This window comes from Anomaloglossus baeobatrachus, chromosome 4, assembly GCF_048569485.1.
Source record: "Anomaloglossus baeobatrachus isolate aAnoBae1 chromosome 4, aAnoBae1.hap1, whole genome shotgun sequence".
Classification (NCBI taxonomy): domain Eukaryota; kingdom Metazoa; phylum Chordata; class Amphibia; order Anura; family Aromobatidae; genus Anomaloglossus; species Anomaloglossus baeobatrachus.
The window spans coordinates 589,931,461-589,943,818 of NC_134356.1; the positions used below are offsets into that span (position 1 = coordinate 589,931,461).

General features: G+C 45.1%; 1 protein-coding gene across 3 annotated transcripts in view; it reads right to left on the reverse strand.

The window, feature by feature from the left end:
• Nucleotides 1-12,358, reverse strand: part of SLC4A5 (solute carrier family 4 member 5) — a 274,330-nt gene that overhangs the window by 99,483 nt on the left and 162,489 nt on the right. For all 3 annotated transcript variants that reach the window (XM_075346132.1, XM_075346133.1, XM_075346131.1), the window contains exon 13: nt 10,477-10,651. In XM_075346132.1, coding sequence (XP_075202247.1) covers nt 10,477-10,651 — 175 coding nt within the window. The remainder of the gene's footprint in view (nt 1-10,476; nt 10,652-12,358) is intronic.

The following is a 12,358-nucleotide window of genomic DNA, read 5'->3' on the forward strand; positions in this document are numbered from 1 at the left end:
TATATATATATATATATATATATAGATATATATATACAGTACAAACCAAAAGTATGGACACACCTTCTCATCTCTAGAACAACTATTAAGAGGAGACTTTGTGCAGCATGCCTACATGGTAAAATAGCTGCTAGGAAACCACTGCTAAGGACAGGCAACGAGCAGAAGAGACTTGTTTGGGCTAAAGAACACAAGGAATGGACATTAGACCAGTGGAAATCTGTGCTTTGGTCTAATGAGTCAAAATTTGAGATCTCTGGATCCAACCACTGTGTCTTTGTAGAAAAGGTGAACAGATGGACTATACATGCCTGGTTCCCACCGTGAAGCATGGAGGAGAAGGTGTGATGGTGTGGAGGTGCTTTGCTGGTGAGACTGTTGGGGATTTATTCAAAATTGACGGCATACAGAACCAGCATGCCTACCACAGCATCTTGCAGCGGTGTGCTATTCCATCCGGTTTGCGTTTAGTTGGACCATCATTTATTTTTCAACAGGAATTTGACCCCAAACACACCTCCAGGCTGGGTAAGGGCTATTTGACTAAGAAGGAGAGTGATGAGGTGCTACGCCAGATGACCTGGCCTCCACAGTCACCAGACCTGAGCCCAATCGAGATGGTTTGGGGTGAGCTGGACCGCAGAATAAAGGCAAAAGGGCCAACAAGTGCTAAGCATCTCTGGGAACTCCTTCAAGACTGTTGGAAGACCATTTCCGGTGACTACCTCTTGAAGCTCATCAAGAGAATGCCAAGAATGTGCAAAGTAGTAATGAAAGCAAAAGGTGGCTACTTTGAAGAACCTAGAATATAAGACATATTTTCAGTTGTTTCACACTTTTTTAAGTATTTCATCCCACATGTGTTAATTCATAGTTTTGATGCCTTCAATGTGAATCTACAATTTTTAGAGTCATGAAAATAAAGAAAACTCTTTGAATGAGGAGGTGTGTCCAAACGTTTGGTCTGTACTATATACAGTTAGGTCCAGAAATATTTGGACAGTGACACAATTTTCGCGAGTTGGGCTCTGCATGCCACCACATTGGATTTTAAATGAAACCTCTACAACAGAATTCAAATGCAGATTGTAACGTTTAATTTGAAGGTTTGAAGAAAAATATCTGATAGAAATTGTAGGAATTGTACACATTTCTTTACAAACACTCCACATTTTAGGAGGTCAAAAGTAATTGGACAAATAAACCAAACCCAAACAAAAAAATTTTATTTTCAATATTTTGTTGCGAATCCTTTGGAGGCAATCACTGCCTTAAGTCTGGAACCCATGGACATCACCAAACGCTGGGTTTCCTCCTTCTTAATGCTTTGCCAGTCCTTTACAGCCGCAGCCTTCAGGTCTTGCTTGTTTGTGGGTCTTTCCGTCTTAAGTCTGGATTTGAGCAAGGGAAATGCATGCTCAATTGGGTTAAGATCTGGTGATTGACTTGGCCATTGCAGAATATTCCGCTTTTTTGCACTCATGAACTCCTTGGTAGCTTTGGCTGTATGCTTGGGGTCATTGTCCATCTGTACTATGAAGCCCCGTCCGATCAACTTTGCGGCATTTGGCTGAATCTGGGCTGAAAGTATATCCCGGTACACTTCAGAATTCATCCGGCTACTCTTGTCTGCTGTTATGTCATCAATAAACACAAGTGACCCAGTGCCATTGAAAGCCATGCATGCCCATGCCATCACGTTGCCTCCACCATGTTTTACAGAGGATGTGGTGTGCCTTGGATCATGTGCCGTTCCCTTTCTTCTCCAAACTTTTTTCTTCCCATCATTCTGGTACAGGTTGATCTTGGTCTCATCTGTCCATAGAATACTTTTCCAAAACTGAGCTGGCTTCATGAGGTGTTTTTCAGCAAATTTAACTCTGGCCTGTCTATTTTTGGAATTGATGAATGGTTTGCATCTAGATGTGAACCCTTTGTATTTACTTTCATGCAGTCTTCTCTTTACTGTTGACTTAGAGACAGATACACCTACTTCACTGAGAGTGTTCTGGACTTCAGTTGATGTTGTGAACGGGTTCTTCTTCACCAAAGAAAGTATACGGCGATCATCCACCACTGTTGTCATCCATGGACGCCCAGACCTTTTTGAGTTCCCAAGCTCACCAGTCAATTCCTTTTTTCTCAGAATGTACCCGACTGTTGATTTTGCTACTCCAAGCATGTCTGCTATCTCTCTGATGGATTTTTTCTTTTTTGTCAGCCTCAGGATGTTCTGCATCACCTCAATTGAGAGTTCCTTAGACTGCATGTTGTCTGGTCACAGCAACAGCTTCCAAATGCAAAACCACACACCTGTAATCAACCCCAGACCTTTTAACTACTTCATTGATTACAGGTTAACGAGGGAGACGCCTTCAGAGTTAATTGCAGCCCTTAGAGTCCCTTGTCCAATTACTTTTGGTCTCTTGAAAAAGAGGAGGCTATGCATTACAGAGCTATGATTCCTAAACCCTTTCTCCGATTTTTATGTGAAAACTCTCATATTGTAGCTGGGAGTGTGCACTTTCAGCCCATATTATATATGTAATTGTATTTTTGAACATGTTTTTGTAAACAGCTAAAATAACAAAACTTGTGTCACTGTCCAAATATTTCTGGACCTAACTGTATATATATATATATATATATATATATAAAACTCAGGTTTTATTAGTCTGTCTCAGAAGTGTAAAAATTGTCTTCCGGTGCAGGGGTTACATGCACATTTAAACCTTGGGCATATTTTACAATATAGCCTACTGAAGTGGACACTTGTGGATTTGTAATAGATGTTCAAGCATTGTGGGCTGTAGTAAGATGAATAGTTACACTTGGAATGTATCTTGTCTATGGGCAACTGTGATCTAACTATCCACAAGATGGCGCCAAATCCTATATTATAGAGTAAGCGCAGTCTACATCTACATGTCCAGTAACAGTATTTGTTCCTTAGTATAGCTATATTCCAGTCTACGTGGTGGTAAAAAAGAAAAAATCCAAATTTTTTGTCCCTGCTGTAACTACTGCCCAATTTTGGCACGGCCTTATAATAGTATTATCTATAGGACTGCAAAAATCATATTTTTACAGCTTTTCTGCATCAAATTGCTATAGATTTATTCCAGGGATTGTCCAAAACTAAAGAAAACTTTTTTAATAATGGCAGTGATAAAATAAAAAAACTTGCCTACAAGACCATTACAAACAAGCAGTGGCTACTGATTCTCTACAGCGATGATCCTCTGGCTTCTTCTTTTAGTGTTGGAGAAACCCTTTAAAGAGGTTGTTTCAACATGAATAATGGTTAAAATTGCAAAGTGCTTGTAAAAACAAGTTGTCTCTCCAGTAAAGGAGACAAACTCTAGCACAGCGCCACCTATTGGAAGTAGAGATCCTAAAAGTCACAAGTGGATTTTCAACAATCCTTTGCAATATGACTCAGGATATATAAGCCAGATCAGAATCCCAATTTGCAGACACGGTGTTTCGGGGTGCTTGCCCCTCGTCAGTGCAAAGTATGGGGGTGTAAAAACAAGAAATGTTGCAATTTTCACTGCTCTCAAGAATGGAGGGATTTTTAGTTCTACAGTGTGCAGCTCATTGTCTAGGTTATCGGCTGCCGTTGCAGTCTATCAGCAGTGGTCAGTCTATATGTAGTACCCCTGAGGCTTCAGTCGCCACAGAGTATTGCACCTAATTTGAGGTGTAATGCTACACCCAGATCCTGAGGAGGTCGGTACCGGTTTCCCCACTTACAGACTCAAATACACAACCAGGTTGCCCTCCGCAATTGGGACTGGGCTAGGATAGGTTAAAGGTTGCCTTCAAACATGGGGGGCATTACCCACTATTGACAGGGACCCGGGGAAGGAGCAGCCACTAGGGGGAGTTAGGTGCCAACACAACAGTCAGGAGTTCTCCAGCAGGAGAGGAAAAAGAGCAGACGTGTCTTAAGGCTGCTTTACTCGCTACGACACCGCTAGCAATCACACCCGCCCCCGTCGTGAGTGCGTCACGGGTAAATTGCTGCCCGTGGTGAACAATATCGCTAGTATGCATCACACGCACATACCTTCCAAATGACGTCGCTGTGGCCGGCGAACAAACTCTTTTTTAAGGGGGCGGTTCGTGCGGTGTCACAGCGACATTACACAGCGGGCCACCAATAGAAGCGGAGGGGCGGAGGGGCGGAGAGCAGCTGCATTAACGTTACTCCCACCTCATTGCCGGAGGACGTAGGAACGCTGTTGTTCGTCGTTCCCAGGGTGTCACACGTAGCGATGTGTGCTGCCTCAGGAACGACGAAGAACCTGCGTCCAAAATGAGCAACGATATTTGGGAAAGGAACGACATGTCAACAATCAATGATTTTTGACGTTTTTCGCATCGTTAGCGGTCGCTCGTAGGTGTCACACGCAACGGCGTCGCTAACGACACCGGATGTGTGTCACGAATTCTGTGACCCCAGCGATATCTCGTTAGCGATGTCGTTGTGTGTAATGGGGCCTTTACTGGTGCTCCGGTGAGACAGAGGAGTTAACAGGGTTGCCAAAGGGAGAGTGAAACTGCTCGCCTCAGAACCGGCGCCATGCAGGGTGCAGGACCCTAGGGAAGATCACACTTCAAGTTGGTTTTCCAGAATGTGTCAGGACAGGGAGGTTACAAGCTTCCCTGGCCACAAAGAGCCCGAAAGCACAGTACCAAGATAGGATCCGGGGCCTTGGACAGCACCAGGCCCCATTGCGGACCCGCGGTACCTGCAGATAGGCACAAGAGTACAACTCGAGACATGCTGAGGTCCACAAGTAGCTTTAAGCCATGGGGATCCAACACACAAGACGCAAGGAGGAAGGGACTCACTGAGCACCTTACCGGACTGACCTCTGAAAGGATTCGGGTTCGACGGAGCCCATCACAGCAGGTGACCTGTATTACCCAGGCATGCGGCATTAAAGACTGAGTAAACCACCTGGAACCACAGGAACTGGTTTGGACTCTTATTTCTCGGTGCTGCTGTCCCGCGCCTCGGCGCCAAATGCCATTACCACTCCTCTCATCATCCTACCCAGGGCCCGCTCCACCTGTGGGGAGCGATACCATCTCTGGCTGCTACTACCATCTTCCCCGGAGGACAGTGACAGCAGCGGCGGCTAAATCCCTGTCCGTATACCACAGGTGGCATCGCGACATTCATCCTACTACTACTGTAGCGCCATTGAGACTGGTCGCTACAGGGTATATCCTTCCCAGTCAGGGAGAGGTTGGTCCGGTAAGTTTACACACACCTGAGACCACCATACAGCAGGGAGAAGCAGTCACTAGGAAAGGGATAACAATGTCTCTACACACACAGTTCCTGGCAGACGCCAGGTTGCCTCCACTAGTTAGAGCAAGAGTGGTTGCCTTAGCAACTTTCAAAGGTGGGGACATGGGCAGTGAGGAGTAGAAAACAAAGTTTGAAATTACCTCAGAACAGCTTGGATACGAGATAGAGGAGATGCACAGTTAGTAGCTCCCTGAGGGATGCTGCCAGGCCCCTAAGGGAGGCAGAAAAGAGCTGTCTGGATGTAACACCATAGAGACAGCACAAGCAACCTAGAGAGATGGGACCCAGCAACTGTAATTGTGGACTAAAAGAGAGCAGTCGCTAGAGCATGGGACTGAGCACAAGAGAGGTACAGAGCCCTAGTTCGGGTGGCCAAGGCGCGAGGCAGAGAGAGAGCCTTGGAGACGGGACAGAGGTTCGACCCATGAGAGGCCCAGGCTGCCTCCCGTACGGGCCAGGACCGAGGGAGAGTACAGAGTTGTGCATGGAAGAGAAAAGCCACAGATTACCAAACCAGATCCAGCCTCTGACCTGCCCGAGAGCGACTAGAGTCTCTGATGGCGAGCACTAATACCCCAGGTGCGATACCAGCTGAGCCAGTAAATAAAGTGACTGGAACCCACACCTGGTGACTCTGTGAGTAACTGCCACCTCCCTACACTCTGGTTTATGAGGGATCGATCCTGTCAAACTAATTTGATCAGCTTCTATGAAGAGGTAAGTTCAAGCCTGGACCAGGGAAATGCAGTGGATGTTGTGTATATGGACTTTTCAAAAGCTTTTGATACGGTGCCACACAAAAGGTTGGTACATAAAATGAGAATAATGGGGATAGGGGAAAATATGTGTAACTGGGTTAAAAACTGGCTCAGTGATAGGAAACAAAGGGTGGTTATTAATGGTACGTACTCGGACTGGGTCTCAGTTCATAGTGGGGTACCACAGGGGTCAGTATTGGGCCCGCTTCTTTTCAACATATTTATAAATGACCTTGTTGGGGGCATGCGGAGTAGAATTTCAATATTTGCAGATGATACTAAACTCTGCAGGGTAATCAATACAGAGGAGGATAATTTTATATTACAGGGAGATTTATGTAAATTGGAGGATTGGGCTGAGAAGTGGCAATTGAAGTTTAATGTAGATAAATGTAAGGTCATGCACTTGGGTAGAGGAAATAACATTTATGATTATGTACTTAATTGTAGAACACTGGGTAAAACAGACACAGAAAAAGACTTGGGTGTATGGGTGGATGGTAAACTTCACTTTAGTGGACAGTGTCAGGCAGCTGCTGCCAGGGCTAATAAAATAATGGGATGTATTAAAAGAGGTATAAGTGTTCATGAAAAAAATATAGTTCTACCTCTGTACAAGTCACTAGTGCGACCGCACGTAGAATACTGTGTACAATTCTGGTCACCGATATATAAGAAGGACATAGCTGAACTGGAGAGGGTGCAAAGAAGAGCGACCAAGATTATTAGAGGAATGGGGGGGCTGCAATACGAAGACAGGTTATTAAACTTGGGGTTATTTAGTCTGGAAAAACGAAGGCTTAGGGGAGATCTAATCACAATGTATAAATATATGAGGGGACAGTACAGAGACCTTTCCAAAGATCTATTTACACCTAGGCCTGCGACTGGAACACGGGGGCATCCGCTACGTCTTGAGGAAAGAAGGTTTAATCATAATCACAGACGAGGATTCTTTACTGTACGAGCAGTGAGACTATGGAATTCTCTGCCGCATGATGTTGTAATGAGTGATTCACTACTAACATTTAAGCAGAGCCTGGATGCCTTTCTTGAAAAATTTAATATAACCAGTTATGTATATTAGATTTTATGACAGGGTATTGATCCAGGGAACTAGTCTGATTGCCGGATGTGGAGTCAGGAAGGAAATTTTTTTCCCCATTGGAACTTGTTTGCCACATTGGGGTTTTTTGCCTTCCTCTGGATCAACATGTTAGGCTACGGGTTGAACTAGATGGACTTAGAGTCTCCCTTCAACCTTAAAACTATGATACTATGGTGCTCCTGTGGACTGCCGCCCCCATTCTCACCATATCCTGGGGGTTCCCCGCTCCGCCCGTGGGGAGCAATACCATCCCAGTTGCACCTAATACCTGCCCCAGAGAGAGACTGTGCAGCGGCGGCTAATTCCTGGCTGCACACCACGGGTGGTGCTGTGTTCATCCCCCCCATCCAGTACTGCCCCTGGAAGAGGACTAGTCACAGGAAGGGTCGGCGGCGGAGGATGCCAAGACCCCAGTCACTGTTGCAACCGATGACATGCTTCCCAGGGGCCCGTCACCCTCCTTCCATCCCCATCTGTACTGGACACTTGTTTGTTTGTTTTTCATGTAGCCGACGGGGTCACGGAACCGGGTCAGGCCAGTCACAGCTACCCCAAAGAACTACTGGCCTGGTGACGGGTACCCTAAGGCCCCGTGAATGCTGCATTACCCCATCATCTTCCCTCCTTATTGGTGTACACCTCAGGGCATGAAGCCAGCCAGCCAGGCCACCGCGACATCCCAGATCATTCTACCAGCCCGGCAATGAGTAATTCAGATACGAGATATTGTGTGCCTGATACTCCTGCCGCCTGGGTGCTACATATATACTGTAAGCAAGGAGTGCATCTCTAGAAGCTCTTTGTTATATAGCTTGGAAGTGCTTCTCTGAGGCTGGTCGAATCACTGGATCCAGCCATGCTTCAGTGACCCCGTTTTTCTGTGGAGCTCCACAATCAAAGCTGCCTCTTCTTGCAGCATTGGAGAGCATGCGGTTTGGGTAGTGGCTCAACCATGCTGCTAGTCCAAACTGTCTAGAAGAGCACTATCCTCCCAGGAATCAAGAAGTCAGGAGGCAGAGGAGTGTTGCACTTAGGTGGGCAGTGCCACATGATGTAAATGTGCTATGTCTTATGTAAATACTGTTAAATAATATAAATGCATATGTTAGTTTTTAAGTGTTTTTTTTAAAGAAGAATAGGTTCCGTATGTAGTAGTTTTAGGGCTGACTGTCAAGTTGCCAAATTCTTCCTCCTAGTGTCAGGTTAGGTTACCAGTAAAGCAAGTTTTAAAACAAGATGTTAGATAAGAAAGGGTTAAGGTAGTAAAAGGGAGGAATGACAGATGGCAGGGCGGATGGCTAGATGAGGGAGCTCCGTAGAAGAGTCAGTCAAGAAGTGGGTTCAAAGTGAGAAGAAGTGGCCTCAGTGCTGGGACCAGTCAGGGAACCCCCCAGGTAACCTGTGGAGGTCCCGACGGGCTTAAAAAGTCACCCATCTTGAGAAGCTGCCGAGGCTGAGAAACGGATGAAGGTGTGTGGTATTAGGAAGAAAGAGGCACAGACCCCAGAGTATTGAGGACAAGGTCTGAGATAGCGGGGGACAGAATGAAGAGTAGTACCCCACAGAGAGTAAAAGGAAGGCCATATCTGCCATAATGGTGTGAAAAATAATAGTAAACAAGACTGTTTTGCCAAGTGAACTCTGATGTTGCATGTGTAGCACCCCTGAGGCTTCAGTCGCTACAGGGTATTGAATCTCATTTCAGGTGCCGTACTCATCCCGGGTAAGGAAGAGGTTAACCACTGGTGTGGATTACATTCCATTCACACACAGCTTAGTAGCCAGCCACTGGAACTGGGTTAGAGGTGCTCACCATGGCAATGGGACTTTCCCAGCCACTGTTGAGTCATCAGGAAGGTGGGGGCAGCATGAGGGAACTGAGAGGACACAGACACATTACCTCATAAGAGTTACAGAGAAGAGTCAGGAACAAGGTCACTGAGAGGAGTGCTTTAGAACGCTCTCAGGACCTGCGGAGGTGTGTGCTTCAGAGCTCCCTCTAGACCGAGTGGATCAGCGCAGTTCAAGGTACGGAGCCCCAGAGTGGCGTACATTTCAAGTTGCGCCACCAGAATCCACCGGACAGGGGGATTTTATGTCCCTCTGGCCATCACAAGAGCACAGTAGCAACATAGAGCCCGGAGCCGTGATCACAGTCAGGCCCCAAACGGACTTGCACTGCCTGCAGACGGGACAGGAACTTTAACACTGAACAGGGGTCCTCAAGCACTTCAGGTCACGGGGATCCACACAGAAAAGCACAAGAAAGAAGGGCCAACAATCCACAACACCGGCGGTGACCTCCGAATTATCCAGGATCGACTGGGGCCCATTATGGCAGAGACCGGCACTCCAAGGGTGACAACCGGACTGTGTGTAAAAGACCTTGAACCACAACCACTGAGTCAGCCCTTCATTGCCGGCGCCGGCGCCCTATGCTCCGGCGTGAACAGTCACTACCACCCCCATCATCCTCCCCTGGGGCCTAGCTCTACCTGTGGGGAGCTGAACCATCCCGGCTGCAACACCATCCGCCCCAGAGGACAGCACCCACAGCGGCGGCTAATCCCTGGCCACACACCACAGGTGGCGTCACAAGACAACAACCCCTTCATTTTCTTCATCCTACCATTTTTCTCCACCATCCATCGCTTTGTGGACACCCCGATGTCAAGAAACCAGACAGGACCACCCGTGACAATCCCCTGACCCTCACTGGCTTGGTGACAAGTATTCCCTAGACCCCGTGGGGTGCTCCACATGTCTTACTATCCAACGGCATCGACAAGCGGCAGCAAGGGTGATAAGCACCCACCATGTCTGCTCACGGAGTTTCCTTTGGGAATGAGAGCGGTGCCTGGGCAACCCAGGGCCGGTCTATTCCTTCACACTCCTGAAGTTTGATCTCAAGGATATCCCTTTAAGGCCACATGTTCCATAATTTTCCTATATTTTGTCACAGATTATGTAGATGTTGTTTTTCATGCAAAGTGAAAATTAGTGTTTCCTTGTACAGAAATATACCTGGTTACCCATTATGCAGTGAACCCAAAATAGTTGCAATTCATTGGAAAGGGGAAGCGGTGCAGGTCAGACCAGCTATGTCCACAGGCTGTGGTGCTATTTTTGGTACTATCGAGAGACAAAGAGCTTTTTTTGTGGTTTTAGCAAAAAAGCGCATGTGAAAGCAAGCCAAATGTCTGCCAAAGCTGCCAAATCTGATGACATTCATAACATTTAAAGGCACATTTTACACCATTCTGGGCTCGCGTCCTCTCCCATACCTGATAGTTATCTGTAGCATCACCCAGCAGCCCACCAAATGTGATGGCGTTTGTTATGCAACCGAGGTAGATGAAAAGAATGGCGGAAATGGACTGAATGTGGAAGGCTTCATAGAAATCACTTAGGAACCATGGCAGTTTTCTTTTAATATCAAGGTAAAGTCCTCCACAGAATCTGCAGGGGAAAATACTGATATTAGCTGAGGAGACCATGAAATGTGTGATCTATGTACAGTTTTAACTGGATAATCACTTTTAGTCATAAATAGATTATTTCTTTCATCGTCTTTTATTAGAGTAATAAAAAAAGATGCCGTCATTTTTAGCTTCAATGTTCTGTGCTGAATAATGTAATATTTTAACATTATTATTAAAATAGATCTATATTGGCAAAATTGTAATTCAGATACATATCGAAAAAAAAATCCTTTATTTTCCCACCATAATATTTGTGGTATCTTAACTCAAGAGATTATATAATCAAAAACAAACAGGAAACAGTATATTTTACCGATTTATAAATCGAGCGACACCCCAACACCCTCCCAAATAATTAAATATATTGCACTAATGGAACCAATATATATGAGAAACCTCTGTATAAATTTTATTAAATCCCCAACTAATCAATTGATTTATAAATTTTATTCCCACTTTTCAATAAATATTCTGTAGAAATATGAGATAACATAAACATATAAATAATTAATTATAAATAGGAATAAATATTTTTACAATAATATATAAAGGGAATAAATATTCAAAATATCAATAGGTAGAAATTGGCTATTATAAATATATGAGGAGGTCGGCCAGTTAATATATATAATAATTATGGTAAAAAAACATTCAAACAATTTGAGTGCAAAACCTATAGATATAAAATAGGTAACATAAATGTGCCTATTAAGACTAAAGATATATCCAAGTTGCACCCAATTCCAACATAAGCCGGCTACCTACAATCAGAGGCTCAAATCTCTCAGCATATGAATCAATCTGTGCAATACTTACATAGTACAAAGTCAAAGAAACCCACCAAACAACACAAAAGGAGGAGTTTGGTGGGTTTCTTTGACTTTTTACTATGTAAGTATTGCACAAATTGATTCACATGCTGAGAGATTTGAGCCTCTGATTGTAGGTAGCCGGTTATGTTGGAATTGGGTGCAACTTGGGTATACCTTTAGCCTTAATAGGCACATTTATGTTACCTATTTTACATCTATAGGATTTGCACTCAAATTGTTTGAATTTTTTTTACCATAATTATTATATATATTAACTGGCCGACCTCCTCATATTTTTATACAGTGGAACCTTGGTTAACGAGAACAATCCGTTCTGGGACTGTGCTTGTTTACCAAGTTACTCGTTCAGTAAAGCAAGATTTCCTATAGGAAATCATTGCAATGCAGACAATTCGTTCCACAACTTGTGAAATGTCCCATCCTGGTCCCCTTCTGTGCCATTGCACACACGTACAAACACACACAAACACACACACACACATACACACACACACACACACACACATATATTATGCTCACCTTACCTTCCGTTCCATAAATGGCCTCCTGGAACTTGCAGTTCGCCGGTACAGGATGTGTATCGGTTAACCATCGCGACGAGGGGGTGAACTTCCACTGCCAGAGCGCTGACGTCAAAGGCAGGAGCCGCTTGCCTCTGATTGGCCAGCGCGCTGCCTTTGAGTATTGACTGAGAGTGGAAGTTCCTCCCTCATCGCGATGGTTACCCGATACACATCCTGTAGCGGCGAACTACAGGAACCATGAGGCCGGCGATGGAACGGAAGGTAAGGTATATGTGTGTTTGCGTGCGTGTTTGTGCGTGATTGTGTGTGTTTGCGTGGACTGCAAGA